The following is a 20854-nucleotide window of genomic DNA, read 5'->3' on the forward strand; positions in this document are numbered from 1 at the left end:
ATGCGCAAAGACACAAGCAAACAATTTTCGAGTAGCAGTGGACGCTTGATTTATGGGGCAGCAATTGCCAGAGTTGATTAATCGGCGACTCTGCCGTTTGGCATTGGCCATCATTGGTTGAGAGTTTGGCAAACCGCAAGGGCAACCATTGAGGGTGAAGGCCACACACATGCCGCAGCAGACATGGATGCCCCCCAAAAACAGAATAATAATAATAATAATACTGTTGCATCTACAAACGTGACTGCATACATAAGAGTATATACACATACATATATGCACATACATATGTAGTATATATGAGTCAGTAGGTGTTTTTATTTGCAGCACTCTCAGCTGCACGTTGCACTTCTCCAGACCCCCAAACACCAGACACAAGGAGAAAGGCGCAAGGCGCAAGGCGCACGCCACACGGAACGGCACGGCACGGCACGGCGCTCTAGATGTGTGGCATAAAATTAAAATAATAACGACCCCGACCTTGTCGCTGCTGAATGCTAGAACCTAGCCGTGCCATTGAGTGTGTCTTTATATATAGTTGTATACAGATATATACATATATATATATATATATATATATATATATATATATATATATATATATATATATATATATATATATATATATATATATATATATATATATATATATATATGTATGTATGTATGCACGCATTATATATAAAAGCACACATACACTATTCATTTGCATGGCGGCATGTGGCATGCGGCATGTGTTGTATATAAATAAAAACGTGCCTTGAATCGGCCAATGCAACCTTCTGAATGCCCTGCAATGAGTCTCTTCAAATTATCATCACTGATATCAGTACACCTAATTCTGTTTTACACGGCAGATTGGTTCCAGAAACAACCGTGTAAAAAAAGACATTTATCTTATGAAAAATAGGTGATTGGTTCCATATCTCTAAAGTAATACAAGTATATGTATATGCAATTTTTAATTTTCAAACACATAATTAGGTGTATATAGCACTATCTGTACAGTCAATTATCGACAATCCGGACAAGATATAGATAAAAAGCGGGCTTACCTCTTTAATATCCTATATACTTGGTTATTCTTTTATTTATTTTATCGACAAACAAAGCTTCCGATGTAAAAAAAAACTCTGAAAACAATATTTAGTTTAAAACAATAGAGAACTTAAACTAAATAAAGAATAATGAAACCTATAAAAATTACAAACTAATACGTTAATTTACTAACGGCAAACGGACATTGCTATATCTATTTGTCCTGCCATAGTGATTGAGAATATACGTTGTGGGGTCCGCCCTTAACCCTTTTACCCTTTGGGTATAGGGTATAAAAAACGTTGCTGAAGAATATTGCTAATAGTTTTTTTTTTTGTGGATCATATCATTTAATTATTTCTAAAATGTTTTATTGTTAATAAATAACAATAATAATGTATTATAATAAGTTAAAAGTCAACTTAAAGAAATGTTCTCAACACAATTTTAATTTGAAATATAGGCTTCTTTATATTTCGTATTTCTTATGTTTATAAATATTCAATATTTGTATAATTTTTTCTAAAATGTTTATGGTAAATAAATAACAATAATAATGTATTATAATAAATTAAAAGTCAAGTTAAAGAAATGTTCTCAACACAATTTTAATTTCGTGTTTCTCATGTTAATAAAAATTCAAAAGCTCTTACAATAACCCAACAACCTTTAACATTTTCTGCAAAATTCGTTTAAATGTCTTACTAAGTAAATAGTTTCGAGTTTTTTTTCCTTTGTTAATAATATCCAATTCTCCTACATATATGATCGACTCCTTTTATTCAGTTTAACAGAACTACAGACACATTTAAAAGAATTTTAATTCATTTAAGTCGAAATAACGAAACTTCCCATTATGCTGTTGCCAAGCAACAAAGAAGCAACAAACTAGCTTTAATAAAAGTAATTAAATTATTTATTTATTTATTTATAAACTTTATCCTAACTTTACAAGTACCAGATTATTTTTAAGTTATCACGCTAGTCTTTACATATTTATTTCTAATTTAATTCAATTTAATTTAATGAGAAATTTAATTTAGTTTTATTTGACGTTTAACATTAAATTTATTTATTTTCGTTTTGATTTTGTTATTTTTTTTTTTAATATTTCCCTTGCTTTAATTATTATTATAAATATTATTATTATTAATATTTATGTTTTGATAAATCAAGTACGAGTAGTTTTATTTAATAATTAAATTAGCGAATAGAATTTCAAAAAGCATTTCACAACTTTAGGCTTATCTAATAGACAAAGTAATCAAAATTCAATTCGAAGATAAGATATTTTTTGAGTTCATCTGCTGACTGCCAAGACATGTGCTCGGTGGAAGGCGTGTAGGGTGCATGCCGCGTGTTGCAGCATTATGAAAACTCTGGCGACAGGTGAGGATGGGCGGGGCTGGTTGGGGGCGTTAGATGCATATGACAAGCCGGCGTCGTTGCCGTTTTTTTTTTTTCGCTTAGCTATAAAAACAATTTTTGCACTTTGAGAGCGTGGCACAGAAACGCAACGCCCGTCACTGCAATTGCATCAACAATGGCGCCGAGCCTTCGTTTGGTTGCGTTGCTTGCAAGTCCTATAGACCAGAATCAGAATCAGATTCAGAATCAGATGCAGATGATGCTGCTGCTGGTGCTGCAGCAGCCGGCAGCCGGCAGCTTCGACGTGGCAGCAACAGTGCCAACGCCAAGATTTTCCCTTTTTTTACAGTTTTTATTTGCTCTTTGCATATCAAATGAAAAGCGCGAAAAATGTGGCAAGTGTAAAGTAAAAGTGTAAGTATACATATGCATTAAATACATATGTATGTATGTATACTATACAAGTATATGGAATGTGCGAAGCAACGACCTCTTTATACTTGTATGCATAGGCAGACACACAGGCATACAACCCCTGACATACATACAAGTATGTACCTGCCGGCAAATACACAAGTATACTTGTAGTGTAATTTAAAAGGCTCGGCATCAGAGCCAAGCGTGCATTTCAACTGCGGAACTGACTCACCTCAGTTCTTGGCTTTAAACACCAGTAGCTGGCCAATAAACAGATTTCAACATTTCCAGCATGCAAAACATATTGATCAAATGTTTCCATATGCATTTTTCTATTGAAGCAACAACACAAAAGAGTTAGTCTTCCTGCCCGCTCTCTTGGACAAGCATAGAATGGAATCCTTTCTTGTTTTATTTTTTTGTCACACCCTATTTCTATTTATATACAAATCAGTTAACAAATTCGGAGGCAGCACGCATTTTTCAATTCAATATTCAAACTACAGCTACCCTTTATAATTAATTAAGTCTCTTCCTAATAATAAACTCATGTTTTAAATTTACAAAATTAATGTACGTTTTTTTCTGCCACTTGTTACTTAAAGTGCATGTTTACTTATAGTTTAAACTACTTACTACCACTGTTTAGAGTTATGATTGCAGAATTTGTATAGCTTTTATTTGAATAGGAATCTTACAACAAATTCCATGGTTTTCCACAGTAACATTTCAGATAAGATAGGAAAAATGCAACTGTGGCAAGAGAAGGGACAGGCAGGAGCTGAGAATATATTCTATTATTATATTATTTGTATGCTCTAGTCTTAGCCTGAATTTCTCAACCTTTTATTTAAGGGATATTACTTTACTGTTTACCTTACCGTATTTTCTGTATTTTTGTCTTCATTAGTTTGAATATTTATACCATTTTTTTTTTGTTTAATTGTATGCTCGGTTCATTGGTTAATGTACAAGATTTTGAGCTTTTTGACGATCAATTAGAAGTAATACATAAAATTGTGAGATAGCTAAATAAGCCCGACATAAATCACTTAAGAAACATTAACTATTTGTTGTACATTCTATCTATATATTTGTATATACAGGGTGCGCCATATTTTATGTCGGTATGCAAACATTGAATATCCTTGAAAATAAACAACCGATTTTCAAGTATGAGATATTTTTATTTAATTTGGTTCTGTACAATTTCTTGAACTGAGGTTTTCAACACTGGTCTACTCAAATCAATCGGTTCACTAATGACAAAGTTATTCAATATCTACATACCGACATAAAAGATGGCGCACCCTGTACATATAACCAATTGATTTTAATAGTTAGATGTATTGCAACTACAATAAGATTTCCACATTTCCTTCCGACGAGCTCACTCTTGAAGCTTTTCTTCCCAGCTAGCTTATCAATCGGCTCGCAGATTATTTGTTGTTTTTATCTTTCTCTCATCTTCCATTTCCTTTTGATTTTAAGTCCTTTATTTGTTGGATATAATAGATGTCTCAGGGCTAGCTGCAAGCAAAATTCCTCCAGATGTAAATAAATATTGTTTATAGTTTAAAGTTTGTCTGTTGTTTATGGACTATCTGTAGACTTAACAAAGCAGATTAATAAGTAAACCCTACACATTTACACAATAAAAAGAATTAATTAAACGACTATTAAAGTCTTATTATTGTTTGGACATCGGAGGAATCAGTCGGGTGATAGCCAAGGCCTAACGAATCATAACAAACAGAATTATAGCATTTAATATTAAAGGCGGGTTCTTATAGTGTACACACACGAGTATATGTATGTATGTGTTTTCCCCAGCCGATTTTACAGCAACATAGATCTCGGGGCAACTCAGGAGAGACGCCTGAAAACATGCAACACATATTTTCAAAGCCGAAAAACTGCACCCATTTCCACGTTTCCCAAGTGGTTAGCATTCCGCCGAACATCATTCACGAAGCTTCTATATTTAACTCAATCGGCATGTAAAAGATGCAACGCATTCGCAATGAGTCAACAACGAGCCCAGGTGCTGTACTTGCCGCTGTTGCAAGTGCAAATGAGGCAAATTTCAAAGTCAAGTTTACACGCAGCGAGCAGTGCCTGCCACACGCCACACTCCACACTCCCTTCCCCTGGCCACCCATCCTGCCGCACATCCTTCTTCCGTCTCCGTCTTCATCACTCTCTCGCTCTTCTGCTTTATATGCGCCAATGCTCATCATGTGTAAGGAACACAATAGTCATAGTCCTATACAGAAAAGAAAAAAAATAAAAAACAAATTTTATACTATTCTGTACACAAATTTAGTTCCATTCCGATAATTAGGTGCATATACTCTGAATTCATGCGCTTACCCATTAATTCCCATTAATTAATTCATTAATATAAAAATAAATAAGAGAGTACGCTAGAGAACTTCCAAAAAAAAAATAAACTCGTCCTTTCTCGGACCTAAGAGAATCTGGACTTTTGATTATCCCAGCTTTTATAGTTTCTGAGATCCTTGCGTTCATCCAGGCAGACGGACGGACAGATGGACGGACAGACGGACTGCAGACGGACGGACAGACGGACGGACAGACGGACGGACGGATAGGCAGACGGACGGACGGACATGTCTACATCGATTCGTCTAGTCTCCCTGATTAATTTATGGGGTCGGAGATGCTTCCTTCTGCCTGTTACATACATTGCACAAACCTAATATACCCTTTTTACCCTACGGGTACAGGGTATAAAAAACAAACTCGTTTTGCCTGGATATTATAAGAAACTATAAACAAGTTTGGTGAATGCGGTCTTAGCCGTAATCCAGGCGTTCAAACAGACGGACATGGCTCTATTGGTTCGTCTCCTCATGCTGATCAAGGGGTCGGCGATGCCTAATTGCGAATACAGGGTATAACGAGTTGTTAGTTAAAACCTTTTTGAACTTTGTAGGGCACTCTTAAGTGGCTTTCCTATTAGAAAATTCAGGCATGATTCGAGGCGAAATTAACATGAACATTTGATCTGATTTTTAAACAGAAATTTGTCGATTAGGTTAGATCAAGCTTATATACTTGTATTGTTATAAGTTTTTCGTCCGCAAACTAGTTTGCTTTGAAAGCTATTTTTATACCCTGTACCCAAAGGGTACAAGGGTATATTAGTTTTGTGCGAGTGCACATGGAACACACAGAAGGAGGCTGGGTAGACCCCACAAAGTATATTTATTCTTGATCAGCATGACAAGCCGAATTGTTATAGCCATGTCCGTCTGTCTGTCCGTCTGTCTGTCTGTATGAACGCAAGGATCTCCGAAAGTATAAGAGCTAGAATAACCAAACTTGGTATACAGATTCTCCTGAGCCCGAGAAAGGACGAGTTTGTTCATTTTTTCTGATCCACCCCCCCCCCACTCCCCCCTATTAACGATTTTCTATAACTCCAGTAATTCTTGGAATTTTAAACTAAAATTTGGTAGACACATCCAGTTAGTAATTATATATCCGTATACCAAGTTTCATTATGATAGGTTGATCAGAGTTATAGCCATATAACCAGGCCCAATGCACACATACATACATACAAGTATGTACAAGTACACAAACACGCATAAGGCACGATTCTGATGTAAATGTAAATGTATGTATGCATGCATGGAATATTTAATTTAGTTAATTAAATTAATTTAGTTAATTAATTTAATTTAATTAATTAATTTAATTAATTTAATTTTTTTTTGTGGGGTGGTACAGGGTATTTGAGAGTTGAGCCTGCTCGACTTTAGCATTCCTTTCTTGTTAAATGTAATATTTCTATAGAGCAATCGGTTACAGAGTCAGTTCCATCGACCCAGTGATTAATTTAACGCTTTTCTGGAACATGTTTCTAAAAGCGTGCATCGCATCGTTTGTACAAGTACTTGTAGGTGTTGGTTGTCGGTTGGTGGATTCCTTTTTTGTTTTTGTTTTTGTTTTTTTTCCTCCTCATTCAGCGACTTTCACACGCCTTTTATTGCGTTTTTTTTCTACACACTTACTTCGCTTTTTATAGGCATGGCATGGCAGGGCAGGAGGAATGGGGGGCTTGCGAATAAAAATGTAAGAATTGTTCTAAATTTTGTGTGAAAGTAAAAGTGCGGAAATATGAGAAGCATTCGCGTGGAAAGAATGGGAAAATGCTGAAGCGGGGCAGTGAACGGAAATTTATATAATTAGCAAATGACTGACTGATATCGCTGGCATATCAGCACTCTTATATGCATACTTGTATATGTACATATATATGTATATGTACATACGTGCATATACATGTATGTACGAGTATATTGATTTGTGTGTATTTTTCTGGAATGTGCGAAAAACAGTAAAACTTGCATTTACTTTTCGTAATTAGTTAGCAGTGGCATAGCTAAAGGACAAATACATGCACAGATATGTACATATGTATAAACAGTGTGTGTGTGTTTGTGTGTGTGAGTGTGTAGGTAAGCGGTAGACCGCCGCCCGAAATAACAACAAAAACTACACACACGAACACACAACACACAGACGCTCTCACACAATCGGCAAGCAGGCAGGCAGGGTCTGGCCTGGTCTGATTCCAGATTCTGCTGCCAAGTCCTGCAATACATAAACAGCCGCATCTCGTATGTGCACACACACACACACACACACATGCAGGTACAGGAGCCGAGCATGCATGCCTGTGTGTGCGTGTGAGAGTCCAAAACTCACGTATCGCCCATAAATGTATATATGGCTATACGCGAGTATGTGTATATACGTGTGTGTGTACATATGTGTGTCTCTGTGTATGTATAGGGGTGAAACGAGTTCTGCGAGGGTAAACAACACGGACGTGGGCGTGGCCAAAAGTGCCGCATGTGTTGCAGGACTCAGAGAGTCAGTCCTCGACCGAGAGAGCGAGCGAGATAGCCGCACTAAATAAGTAAGTCCCGTGGATACGTGTGACGATTGTTTTGTGTCGCTTCGCCGTTGTGTTTAAGCGAACATTGAGGACAGCTAGTATTTCTATATGATTGCTTGATAGTGGGTTCGACGACGTCCCAAATAGCTCCCCAAATATACGCTCACATATACTATACTTACATATACATACTTGTATGTATGTAATATTCGCGGACTACTTATGCTCCAATATTCACATCTACTTACATTTTATCACAGCTTGCTTTTATTTTTCCAGCCGTCCTCCGCGCTTCTCACTTCAAGCAGCTACGCATTTCTTTATTCTCATAAAATGTCATCAGGAAATCCTGCCTTGATATGAATATCGAAAATATTTGACCATTCATTGGTATTTCAACATTTTTGGATATTTTTGATTTCAAATTAGCAATAATACATTGATTTTCGATATTTTCCGCAAAACCTCGAAGCTAGTTTTGTAAACTGTTATAAATATCTATTAAATTAAAATAAAACACTCAATCTATTATAACAAAATTGCTTTCTTGTCATGAGAAGAATACTTAAAGCCTTATACTCATGTTTCTATAAAATAAAATTACAGTTTAAGCTTTAAAGTTTTTTTGATTTAAAATATACCACCAATATTTCGAAAGAATCTATTTCAGATACAATGCATGAAAAACGATATATAATGACTCTGATATTATCAAAGAGGATAAATATTCTATCAAAATAAATTATAAATAAAAAAGTTGTTCGATGTTTAAGTATTTCAATATTTTATATACAACAAATGAAAAACTGTTATTTTGACTTGAAAGTGCCTTTAAGCTGTCCTCTTTTGTTGCTCGCATCGAGAAATTAATCAATGTTATTTTTTTTTGATTATATCAAAAATATTTGAATTTTTTACGTAATATTTTTAGAGATTCTTGATCAGCATGATCCCCCCTTGATGCAACGTTGTCCGTCTGTTTGTCAGTGTGTCTGTATGAGCGCAAGGATCTCAGAAAGCATAAGAGCTAGAATAACAAAAGTTAGTATCCACATTCTTCTAAGACCGAGGAAGTATTAGTTGAAGATTTCTTCTGATTCTGCATAACTTCCGTAATTCTTTGAGATTTTCTCAAATCCGACAGTCACATCATAGTTAGTGCTCATCTGCCCCCATGTTAAGTTTCATCAAGTTAGGTCAAGGTTTAGTTAGAGGGTTAGAAAGCTAATATCCATAAGTGTAATCTCTGCATAAGGTCTCTCAGGAGTTCTGTTGTTTCTCATATCTGTACTGCACATAAAGTTCTACTTGTAGTATTGAAATAGTTCATAAATGTTCAAATGTTTCTATAATTTTATATACATATCTGTATCTTATTAAATATACATATAAATATATATTATCTTATATATTTACTTGTATATTATTAAATCAATTTAGCTTCTTTTAAGCTAATTTGGATAATGTTTTCTTTTTAAGGATTGGATAAAGGATATACACGGGTTGGACCTGCGCAACTCTAGCTTTCCATTCTAACTTCTGCAAATCCAGTTACCTTGCAAAAGATTAAGTTGCAGGTGAAAATACGAAGGGCAACAAAATCTCCACGCGAGGACCTCTTTTCGTGGCTGTTAACTTCGCCCTGGATGCCATGGACCACAATGCTAGGCTCCCCTCCGTACGCTATATATACAAGTACAACAGATATGCCCACGTCCAGGGCAACCACAGAGCTGATAAGGATAACGGAGAGCGTTGCAACAATACGAATCCAGATTTGCAAGGCGATCCTTCGAATGTTCCAGTCGAAGCATGAACGCCAGCAAATGCGCGTGCGTCACATTTGCCACAGGATCACGGTCATGCCGTGTTTGCACATTTTGGAGCCTATCGTTTAAAAATCATAAAGCTATGGTTCGATGATCGGTTTTAGCAAAAGCTAGAAAATTGGCAAAGCTGCTATCACCAAAAAAAAGCTTTCCCTTTCCTGAAGATAAGAATGCTCTCTACGCCAAGAAAGGCAAGATTAACTAGTGACACCAACAAATTAAATCTCCAAGTAAATTGGTATATATTAAATTGAATATAATGTAAATAATCTGTATTCTGTATATTTACATAGATTTAGGTATTATCCTTAGATATGGACAACTTTTGTATTTAGAACACTTGTTTAAAAAATAATACACTTTTATAAAAGAATACAAAAACTTTTTGATTCTATGTAATAGATATTAATTATTATTAATTATTATAATTAGTTAAATCTGTAAATAAAAGAAAATAAAAATGCATAAAAATGAATTTGTAAAGAATTTTTTATTATTGATGATGGTGAGGGGGGTGAAGAGAGTGGTTATAAATAAACAAAATTCTGTTTCAACGATATCCAAATTGCTAAACTCCAAAATCTGAAGTACCAGGCGAACATAAACCAGCAGCAAGACGATTTTTTACTAAAATTTATGAATAAATTCGGCTGCCTAAAAGTATGCTACACTTTTTACATTTATTTTTGCCAAAAATTTGAGCTGCTTTCTGCTGAATTATGTTCGCCTGGTGCGTAGCAAAGATGCCAGCTTGCAAACTAAAGCCACAAGCAGCTGCGGTTTTTAAAACATTAATGAAATAAATAAATAGCCTGAAAATGCTAAACTCCAAAATCTGAAGTACCAGGCGAACATAAACCAGCAGCAAGATGATTTTTTACAAAAAATTTAATAATTAAATTATGCCCCTGTATGATATGCTACACTATCTAATTTTTCTGAAGCTGTAAAATATGCTACACTTTTTTAAATTTCAATCAAACCAGCAGCGACTTTTAAAAAATAGTACAATTTAAATCAAAAAATGCAACTTTCTAGCTCTTGCTGCTGATTTATGTTTTCCTGGGGCTAAAGAAATCAGATCCTATTTCCTGTAGCAAATAAATTAGAATCAAAACGGTTGTTATATTTTAAAAACTGTTGTTTTATTTGAAAACGGTATACAATATTTGCCTTAAAGTAAGTAAAAATGGAAGGGATGCAAGGTGTAACCTGTGGAAACCATAATTTAGCCAACCAGTTTTTGTATATAGTATACACAGCTCCTTTTATAAGAAGAAGAACAACAACAGGTTACCCAGCCGGTTCCTTGGAAAGCAGGATAGGTCCAAAGGAGTTGCTGAGCACATATGGGTGACTTCCGTAGAACTCAAAGGTCACAAAATGCAGGCATCGTTAGCAATGGACTTACAACTTAAGGATTAATCGTATTTACATAAAATTTCAGCATTATACCATTCAATAACTAGAAAACATAGACAGAAAAAAGTATATTAACAATATAGTAGTTGTTTATGCACATTGTACTTGTCCACTGGGCAAGCGCTAGCGCTAGCGCAATCGCCCACGCTCTACACCCTCTTCCCACACGATATCGCCACTGACTCAACGATCTTCATTGAAATACAAAAGACCTGCTCATCGCCACATACTCAGATGCCGGGTCATCTCCTGGCCAGAAACAAGCGCCAAAGCACCAATATGATCTACGCATTGTGCAGGAAACTATGTCGTGGCGTCTTCTTGCAGGACCAGCTCTTCGAGCAGCTCAACAGCTACTAGTACTTCGGCGGAGACAGAGTCAACAAAATGAGTTGGCTCCTAACCAGCAAAAAACTCTCACTGCAGTACTCTCACTGAATATACAAGTCCTGCATTGCTCCTTTCTGTAGCTGTTCTTTAAATGTTAATTGAAATGGTATTAGCCAATTTAAATTGTAGTGTTTTCGTTTTGCTTACCACATCTGACTATGAAGAGTACACATACCATACATATCCTCGGCTTCCCAATTGTGAACTGATTCACGAACCATATCGTTGAGTCAGTACTCAGCTAAATTTCGTAAGGGTTTGAAACTTTGCTAGATTTGTTGAAATTGCTTTTTTCATGAGCTCCAAAAATATTAATACATTTTACATAGTATTTTATGCAGCTGATTTTTCACTACTCAAATGGAATTTATCAAAACGGCACTGTGATATGCATAAGAGCAAAAAAAAAACTAAAACAAAATATGTAGCCACTTAAAATTTAAATCGAATTTCGAGTAACGTTTTCACAGATAACGAAAAAAGCTGTTTGATACAAAACGTGGATCTCTATTGCGCATGTCAAAGCTGATTGGTTCGATATGAGAACCATAAAAGCTCAGTGGAGCTGAGCCGGTTATAGCCAGCAAGTGAATCAGTTCCGCGCTCGCACGATAATCGTAAACAAACACAGCCTTATAGATAAATAAAAATGTATATATTACATATAACTATAAAATTATGAAGATGTAATACGCACGTAATCTAAACGCACGCGCATATTGTGGCACAAATTGGCAATATTTAATTAATTAAATATTTATGAATATAAAGCTGAATCGTTTATTCAGCATTTTTCGTGCTAGAGCTGGAAAAATATAATCTGCATACAAATTGTTAAAGAAAAGAACGCAAAACGAGTTTGGTAGCGGCAAGAGAACACTTTGAGGGCCACAGCTACAGTTAAGAACGTGGCACAACAGGAGGGCGCGGGCAAGGGTTGGGAAGATAACAAGAACGACGCCAAGGTAGTTAACGAGTTGACAAGGGAGCCCCTCCGCCCCGCATTCGCCTGATCCTACAACAACGTTGCGTGGCAGAAATGACTTGCAGCAGCAAATAAGAATAAACGAGAACGAAAACAGACTAAACAGGTTCTGGTTCAGCGGCTCAGTGGGGGCACCAGCCACTAAGCAGGGGGGGAGGAGCAGACGAGTGTGTGCCCCAACCTGTGCACTATGCAAAGCAGTTGACGCGACTGCTGAACTGCAACGGCAACTCAGAAGGTAAACCAAGACTTCGGTTGATGATCAGAAAAATGATGTGGTGGTCAGTGCTGCTGCTCCTGCTGCTCACACAGGATAATGCGCATGCTCGGAGTAGCAGTAGCAGCAGTTCCGCTCCAGAGATCACAAATTTCCCTCAATGTGAGCCCATCCGAATCGAGATGTGCCGCGGTATTGGCTACAATGAGACCTCAATGCCTAATCTGGTGGGCCATGAGCTGCAAACGGATGTGGAGTATACATTGCAAACGTTTGCGCCCCTCATCGAATACGACTGCAGCTCCCAGCTGAAGTTGTTTTTGTGCACCGCCTATGTGCCCATGTGCACACCCAAGGCACCGGTCCACGCCATCGGACCATGTCGTAGTCTCTGCGAGTCTGTGCGCAAACTTTGCCATCCCGTGCTGCAGGGCTTCGGGTTTCCATGGCCACCGGCGCTGGACTGTGATCGGTTTCCCAAGGAGAATAATCACGAGACCATGTGCATGGAGGGATCTGGTGAAACTCACTCGGCAGTGCCGGAGCACGAGTTATATGGGCCGCATATGGGCATTGGTGGACCCAACGGCAAGTTGCCCAATCATATAGGCACGCTGGACTGCTCAGGACTGGCCAAGTCGCATTTGTATGTGCGCTTACATCGCTCCGATCGCTGTGCGCCGCTCTGTGAGGCGGACATCCTGTTCACGCCCAGTGAGAAGCATTTATCCGAGATATGGGTATCCACGTGGGCCTATGCAGCGCTGGGTTTGGCCTGCGTAGCCACTCTCTGTCTGGTTTTATGCGACGAAAGCAATTCGTGCGCCAAATGGTCGCGTCTATTGTCACCGCTGGTCTGGAGCCATGACATGGTCACCATTGGATGGACCGTGCGCTTCATAGTCGGACGAACAGGCACTGCCTGTGGTAGCGATCCGCAGGTGCCAAATGAGTCGCTGCTCACCGTTGACGGACTCTCGAATGCCGCCTGTGTGAGCGTCTTTCTGCTTCGCTACTACTTCGGCATGGCTGCCTGCGCCTGGTAAGCTGCAATATTAGGAAAATTAAGGACATCATTTAATATTAATTATGGCTTCATAGGTGGGCCATACTCTGCCTGGGCTGGCACCGTGAGATACGCCGCAGCAGTCCCGACAACAAGGGGCATATGGCTCTGGCTGGCAACTATGCACACTCCCAGGCGGGTGGAGGTCTGGCTGGCAAGCGACATGTGAAGAGCGCTCAGCAGGAATTGACGCGCAACAATTTCGTCTGCTTTGTGGCGTGGGGCTTGCCGGCCTTCCAAACGGCTGCCGTCATTGTGGCGCGTCTGGTAGATGCTGATGAATTGCTGGGTAAGCTTCCCAACAGCAGCAGAATTGCCATCGCAGTCACTCCTATTCTCTCTTTCCCTTTCTCTCTCTCTATCTCTCTCTCGCAGGAGCTTGCTTTGTGGGCAATCAGTCGGACAAGGCACTGCAGATTTTGGTGGCTACGCCCGTTTTCTGCTATTGGATCTTTGGATCAATGAATCTGATATCCGGCTATCTGGTACACTGCCGTAATAAGGAAATTATGCGCACCACCAACTCGCTTAGTCTACAACAGCAGCTGCAGATGAGCACCAACAATAGCTCCGGCATTGGCATATTTCTTTTCATTTATGGCGCTGCAACAGCTTTGCTGCTGCTCGGCGTTATTTATGAGTTCGCGAACATCGATGTGTGGTTGGCTGCCGGCGAGATCAGCACTCCGATGTGGCCCTTCCTTTTGCGGGCATTCATGGAGCTAATGCTGGGCATTTGCTGCTTTGCGTGGGTGCTGGGCCCCAGCATATCGACAATGTACAAGCGACAGGTTTCGACACGTCCAATCAAGGACTCGAGTGCTGCTGTGGAGCGTGCCTTGCACCAACACCATCATCACCTGCACCATCATCAGCCTCAGCCACACGATGCGCAGAGCAGCTCGCGCAGCTCCCATGCGGCCTGCAACAGCACTGTCGTCTCCTACCAGACAATGCGGCCGTCCCATCAGTCATTGGGTATGCCTCTACCCAGTCCTTATAAGCACAAGGGTGCTGGTTCGATTTCCCTAAATCAGATGTCCAACTATTCGCTGGGACGGAGCACGAATGCCACAGCCAGCAATCATCGCGGTGGCAACGCAGCCTCCTCGTCCCATCGTCTGTATTACCCACCCGGCGGATATGTCGCCCAAAAGCATGCCAACTACTATCCACAAATGACGAGATATGGCAACGAGACTCTATTGTGAGGCTAAAAGAGTCGAGGTCAGGTAACTAATCATTCATAACCAGTTCCAAGGGTCCCAAAAAGAGCAAACAATAGCGCATTATAGGCTGAATTGTGTTATTGAAATGGTAAAGCCACATAACAAATCCATGATAAATCGGACCAATTTGCTGAATTTTGTTTTAGAGAAATGTACATTCAGACTTTTTAGGTTTCCCATGAGCTCACCGTTAACAGAACAATAATATCCCTATATAGAGAAATGAACTGTACAATATAAAGATAGCTCAAATGTATTATTTACTATTAATCGTCCGCAGTTCATTGTCGCTGTTTAGTTAATGGTTCTTGCCAGCATTACTAAGTGTGTTTTTTCTTAACCCTATTTGAACCAAATTTAGGCAGTTTTCGTATAATCCGACAAATATTAAAGTCCTAGATAATAGCGCAGGAAAAGAATGAGGATAATAAAAATTAACAGAGAACTGACTTTGTATTTAAAATATTAATAAGTACATATCTTGAACGGATAAACTAAATATTTACTATAGACTTGTCTTCAGATAGGCTTTTTGGCCCCCTGTACATACAGACAACTTAACAAACAAAAAACATCAATAACAATTGATGGTTTAAAGCAGCTATGTTCTATAAAATACACCTTACCTTATTCTATCGAGAATATAGTTCAATGGTTCTCCAATTTCAACTAAAGTCCACTGCACACTGAGGTTCTGCTTTCCAACTTTCAAATACCATCAATTAACTCCAATACCCACTATGATACTGCTCTTCCACCTTTGAAATATGATCGGAATAAGAAACATATATAAATAGCTTTTCAATTTTGATTAAATCTAATACCCTCTCTTTATGCAGATAATCGGAACGAGACTAACTAAAATTACATAGCTGAACATTTTTCGAGTACTCTTTTTTTCTATTTTCTCACGTCTGACCTCTTCTGATTTATTTGGAGTGTTAAGATTGCATTGCCTTCATATATAGTATTTAGCTCAATTGAACAATATATTTTTGAATAAGGCTCAACAGCTTTTCTACTTCCTCTTCAGTTACGTGAACTTGAATTCAAATTCTTTTCCAGCGATAAATTGATAATCAATTATGAAAGTTTCAAAAAGATTATCAGGTCTGTTTCCGTTTTCGATTTCGTTCAAATTTATTCAAAGCGATTCAAAATTGTACAATATGAAATGTTTTTTGCACAAGTTTTAAGACCAAATTGTATGCCTCAGATTAATTTGATAGTTACTAAAAAAAAAATATGACCGAATTCTGAAACGGAACAGACCACTAGACGCTAGAAACTCTTTTTTTACGTGCCTAATTACAATTTAATAACGGAATTGAATAATTTTTATACGCATTTCTTGAACTATATACTTGTAGTTTTTAAATAAGTAATCGATATAAATATTGCTCCATTGAGAAATTACCTTCAAAAAAGATTTACAAATTTAAGAGTATTGCGTGCGTTTTGCTTTTAAGCATACATCAGTGTAGGTTAATGTATGCTTTTACATAATACTTGTTTGTACTTAATTAAAATTCCCACTCTAAATTGCAATAATTTCGCCCCAAAACTGCTGCCGGCTACCAAAGTACAATAATGTCATTGCTTGCCCCAAACGAGTTTTTACTTCTTTTTTTTTTTTTAGTATATAAACTATTTTGATAAACGCAGCGACAAATACTGTGATACGTGTCCATGTTCAAAAAAAAAAAGAAACCAACAAATGAGAGCACTATTTGTAAACAGTTCCGCTCTGAAAACCCCAACAAGTGTACTTAATGAAATCGCAATTGTATTCAATGTGCCATTAGCTTAAGAACTTACAAAACTTCCAGTACTTATTAATCCTAGAGTATGTGTACGTGTGTATCATTAATACATAACATATCCGGACATTGACATTGGCATGGGGTAGTACGAAGGAATATGAGGGTGGGTGGCTTCGTCGTTATACTACCACTTACAGTGTTGCCAGTTCTAGAGCGCTAACAAACGTTAGAAATAGCTAAAAGAGTTATAATCCTGGTAAAAATTTAACTGTTCCGATACACTATTTGAATCCAATATCTTCACACAATTATCTTGTAATTTCAATGACTGCTACATTATATTGTCTAATAGTCATGATATTGTCTAATCGGGTCGGTCTTGCTGGGTCATCAGTGTTTTCTTACCATGTTTCTTAGTTCTTAATATTAAAACAGAAAATTTATAAATGTAAACGACAAATCCTTCACACAAAAACACGTTCCTAATTTCTTTACTATTGTATGAAGAAGAGATAAATTTACCTAAATTTGAGGCAAATCGAACTCAATAATTTTGATCAAATTCGAGAAAGGGAATAGACCTGAATATTACTTACTATAAATAATATATAAAAAGTTCAGCCCAAACTACTTTTTATTCTACGAACCTTCCATTACTTCGCAAAAATAATTAATTCCGATAGGCGCATTTTAACAATTCCTTCTTTCGCAAATGCCATTCGAAAACTGGCGGGAAAATCGCTAAATTGGCAACACTGCCTACTTCTGATGCCCATGTCCGGTCAAATACATACTATAAGTATATATATATGTGGGTGTACCTAACAAAAGAGTTGTACGTGAGTAAATAATACGATAACAGTGGAAATCAGAGTCGTATGTGTGTATATGTATTTTGTATTTTTAACTTATTTATAGTGAATAAATTTTCGAAAAGTTTGTATTTTTTGTAATACATACAAATATATATGTAAAAAAAGTCTCAAGACGTTTCGATTCACCTGATGAGCATTTACATGGACTTCTAAACAATAGTAATAATACGTATGTATGTAAGTATAAGTTCATACCTAATTTATGTATGTATGTACTCGTATATGGGTTGTTGATTGCTTTCCACTTGCCGGCCGGCCTGGTGTGGTGTGGTCGGGCGGTTCGGTCGATTAGCTCGCATTGCCGGCCTTGCTTATTGCCTACTAGGGGGTCGGGTCAGGCCGAGGCCTTCCTCGCGACTGCGTGCCGGTTCACAAACCACAATGGGGGCCTCATTACGGTCAGTGCTGTGAATGTTGTTGTTGCCAACACGGCCACCGCCTCTCCCTGTTTGCCAATTATCAAGGTCCTCGTCGGTCTCATTGGCATCGCCGTGTTCTTTGGCTCGTTTATAATGATCCAACTCGCTGGCGTATTTCGAGTTTGTTATGCCCAGGAAGGAGGCTAAGCCACCACCCACATAATCGATGCCGGCCAATATGTTGTTCCCCATCCTGCAGGCCTTGTAACGCAAGCGTGGCCCGAGCGGTAACTCACGCTGCAAATATGAGTCACGGTCATTAGCAGGCCATTGCCATTTAGTGTGCATGCAATATGTATATACATATGTAGCTGTATACTATACATATCTAGTACGTACCTCGTCGATATGTACATTATAGCTTTTGTCGGGTACATCAGCCTCCGGTTCGCTATCGCTGGACTCCTCCATGGTGCCGTCGCTGCAGTAAAGAACTCGCCGGTTGGATTGCAATTCAAGGGCGGATATATTGTCGGTTTCGCCATTGCGCTGATCCCCATTAAGTGCAGCAGCCATGGTTGCAAGTTTAAATTTGAATTTCGAATAGTCGAGTATTTAAAATAACGCCACACAACAAACTGTCGCAACAAACAAACAACGCGAATTAAATGCGAATGCCCGTCCAAGCTGAGAAATTTCGACGAGTTGAGCGCGTGGTCTTGAATTGCTAAACGCCTTAATATTAATGTCGTTTCACCATATACGATGGGCTGCCTAACTTGCTGTTGGGCGTTGTTGTCCTTGGATTGGGGGCCGGCGCCTCATTCTGCATTACTCACATTGCCGTTGCATTTCGTATTAACAAACAACAAGCGCAGAGTTGCAAAAAATCATCTATCGATGGCACGATGAAGCAGTGTTATCGCTTCTCTTCCACACTGTGTGTGTTACATTCGATAACACGAATAACTATGTGGCCCTCTGTGTGCAAATATTCATTTTGATTTATTACGAATTGTGGAAATTATGGAGACGCCAATATTAAATACGGCTGGTAAGGGTAAGTTGGCATCCGGAAATTCATTTTTCCTCCTATCGAAGCAATGTGTGACTTGGGAACTCCTTAGATTTCCAGGTTGCTGGCGTATCGCGCAGCGGACGCGTTCGGAAGAAGTCGTCCAAACTGTTGGATTTTGAATCGCCAGAGGAAATCGAAAAGAAAACAAAGCGACAAGTGCGTCAACCCCCCCGTTATCATGGTCGCGGCAGGCCGCCAAATGCTTTACGAGAACGGGAACATGAGCCAAATTTTGAGGAACCTGTCTCGGAAACGGAATCACAGTCACCTATGCCAGGCGATGTGCGTGGTATCCTGATGAATTCCGATGATGAGTTAGACACACTTGTCCAGGACTTGGTCGATGGCGTCGAGGCGGAGGCCACCAACCAGTCGAGGGTTCGTCAAAGCCTATATATGCGCGAGAAGACAAACAAACGCAAAATCTTAAAAGATGGCAAACTCGTTACGGGCAAAATGCAGAGGAAAGACAAAGGCAAGTCACGGTACACAGCATATAGTCTATGGGCACGGGACGTGCGAAAACGGGACTTTCAGGATTTGGGTAAGTACAGTCAGTCCAATGCCATCGAGTTGATTCCCAATTAAAATCCAAAATCTATTTGTCTTCAGACTTTGCCAATGCTGCGCGCCGTTTGAGCGAACTCTGGGCGAACGTATCCAATAAAGACAAGAACGCCTGGCGACGAAAAGCCAAAATTCAGGCGACAAAGGCTCGATCTCGTGAAAAGGCTACACCACCGGGAAATGCAAACAACGCAGCCCCAGTAATACCCAGCAATGGCAATGTCCCGGACTCGCTATTCATGAATCGGGCCACAACGAGCCGCACCAAGAAACTGGCAGCCGAGCGTCGGCAGCCACCTGACACCAACGACAGCACCAACAGTAAGCCACCGAACAGTAGACGCAACACCACGAATCGTGGAAGGGCCAACGCCGCTGCTGTTGGCGGCGGCCAACCTTACACATCTGCAGGTGGCAGCAAACAAGGAACGAGTATATCAACAGGCATGGAGGTGGACATTGCTACAACGGCCAAAGGCACTCATGTATCCAGCATAGAGGCTATTGATGCGGCGGCGCATTTGAAGCTGCTTGGCGAGAGTTTGACGGTGATTGGGGAGCGTCTGAAGGAGCATAACGGCCATGTTGCGCTCTCGGGCAGCCTATCCGTGCTGCTTGACAGCCTGCTCTGCTCCATGGGACCCTTACTCTGCATGACCACACAAATACCCGGCCTAGAGAATAAGACACAGCTGTGCAAAAATCTGGCGACAACCCTCGATAATATTGCCTATGTAATGCCTGGACTGTAATGACGGGCGAAAGTTCAACGACTTTCACAAAGCAAAACGAAATGAGAAGAAGATGCTTGGCAGCTCCGAGGCTTCAATGCTCCGACGCTCTGTTGTGGAGGCAGCCAGCCAATCCTTTCATACCCAAGCAGGATGTGAATATGAATGTATTTAGTGAATGGATGATGCAAATGGAAGCCTCCTAGCAGTGCAAATAATGTGCAAGGGGATTGTATTTTGCGGCCAATTCTCATGATGGTGTTGCGCTTGTTATTTCCCCCCTTCTGTATAAAGCAAAATTAGAACTCATTGTACAATTATAAATAAGTGATAAGCCCTATCTATATGCATACCCAATACACAAATAAGGTATACAATTTTAATTGCATTTTCATTCCGTACAGCATGTTCAGACAGGCGAACAATTTGCATGAAAATTTCGCCAATCTGTTTAAATTATTTATTTATTTATCGACACTGATGCCGATGTAACAAAGACTTTAAAAAGAAAACTAATGAACTAAAATTATAAAAATACAATTTTTAATAACTATTGCAAATCGTCTTACAAATATGTCATGAAGTTG

General features: G+C 39.0%; 3 protein-coding genes across 5 annotated transcripts; 2 read left to right on the forward strand and 1 right to left on the reverse strand.

Moving 5' to 3' along the window:
• Positions 1 to 12076: 12076 nt before the first annotated feature.
• Positions 12077 to 17434, forward strand: LOC115629671 (frizzled-4). The gene is made up of 3 exons (XM_030526189.1): positions 12077 to 13641; positions 13701 to 13954; positions 14041 to 17434. Exons 1-3 carry the CDS (start codon positions 12641 to 12643, stop codon positions 14874 to 14876), a joined length of 2091 nt encoding a protein of 696 aa, XP_030382049.1. The 5' UTR covers positions 12077 to 12640; the 3' UTR covers positions 14877 to 17434.
• Positions 17341 to 18725, reverse strand: LOC115629672. Of its 2 annotated transcripts, XR_003995939.1 has the most exons (3): positions 18291 to 18725; positions 17728 to 18188; positions 17341 to 17478 (listed from the first exon to the last, which is right to left on the reverse strand). XR_003995939.1 is itself a non-coding variant. In XM_030526190.1 (2 exons), the coding sequence occupies exons 1-2, from the start codon at positions 18465 to 18467 to the stop codon at positions 17844 to 17846; spliced, it is 522 nt and encodes a 173-aa protein (XP_030382050.1). In that variant the 5' UTR covers positions 18468 to 18725; the 3' UTR covers positions 17533 to 17843. The 2 variants fall into 2 exon arrangements, 1 of the variants encoding a protein (XP_030382050.1); XM_030526190.1 differs by lacking the exon at positions 17341 to 17478 and having other exon boundaries at positions 17533 to 18188.
• Positions 18726 to 18900: 175 nt separating this feature from the next.
• LOC115629673 (HMG box-containing protein 4) lies at positions 18901 to 20644 on the forward strand. 2 transcript variants are annotated; one of them, XM_030526191.1, is made up of 3 exons: positions 18901 to 18951; positions 19019 to 19513; positions 19582 to 20644. In XM_030526191.1, exons 1-3 carry the CDS (start codon positions 18918 to 18920, stop codon positions 20286 to 20288), a joined length of 1236 nt encoding a protein of 411 aa, XP_030382051.1. In that variant the 5' UTR covers positions 18901 to 18917; the 3' UTR covers positions 20289 to 20644. The 2 variants fall into 2 exon arrangements, with proteins under 2 accessions (XP_030382051.1, XP_030382052.1); XM_030526192.1 differs by having other exon boundaries at positions 18903 to 18945.
• The last annotated feature ends 210 nt before the right edge of the window (positions 20645 to 20854 follow it).

The sequence above is a fragment of the Scaptodrosophila lebanonensis genome, unplaced genomic scaffold (genome assembly GCF_003285725.1).
Source record: "Scaptodrosophila lebanonensis strain 11010-0011.00,11010-0021.00 unplaced genomic scaffold, SlebRS2 tig00000161-arrow-arrow-pilon, whole genome shotgun sequence".
In the NCBI taxonomy this organism is placed as follows: Eukaryota; Metazoa; Arthropoda; class Insecta; order Diptera; family Drosophilidae; genus Scaptodrosophila; species Scaptodrosophila lebanonensis.

What these genes read in the sequence shown, in the direction of transcription:
- LOC115629671 (XM_030526189.1), top strand. Translation starts at nt 12,641, where the DNA reads ATGATCAGAAAAATGATGTGGTGGTCAGTGCTGCTGCTCCTGCTGCTC. An exon ending in GGCATGGCTGCCTGCGCCTG is followed by an intron (nt 13,642 to 13,700) that starts GTAAGCTGCAAT and finishes ATGGCTTCATAG; the next exon opens with GTGGGCCATACTCTGCCTGG. An exon ending in AGATGCTGATGAATTGCTGG is followed by an intron (nt 13,955 to 14,040) that starts GTAAGCTTCCCA and finishes TCTCTCTCGCAG; the next exon opens with GAGCTTGCTTTGTGGGCAAT.
- LOC115629672 (XM_030526190.1), bottom strand. Translation starts at nt 18,467, where the DNA reads ATGGCTGCTGCACTTAATGGGGATCAGCGCAATGGCGAAACCGACAAT. An exon ending in ATAATGTACATATCGACGAG is followed by an intron (nt 18,189 to 18,290) that starts GTACGTACTAGA and finishes TCATATTTGCAG; the next exon opens with CGTGAGTTACCGCTCGGGCC.
- LOC115629673 (XM_030526191.1), top strand. Translation starts at nt 18,918, where the DNA reads ATGGAGACGCCAATATTAAATACGGCTGGTAAGG. An exon ending in ATTAAATACGGCTGGTAAGG is followed by an intron (nt 18,952 to 19,018) that starts GTAAGTTGGCAT and finishes GGAACTCCTTAG; the next exon opens with ATTTCCAGGTTGCTGGCGTA. An exon ending in ACGGGACTTTCAGGATTTGG is followed by an intron (nt 19,514 to 19,581) that starts GTAAGTACAGTC and finishes ATTTGTCTTCAG; the next exon opens with ACTTTGCCAATGCTGCGCGC.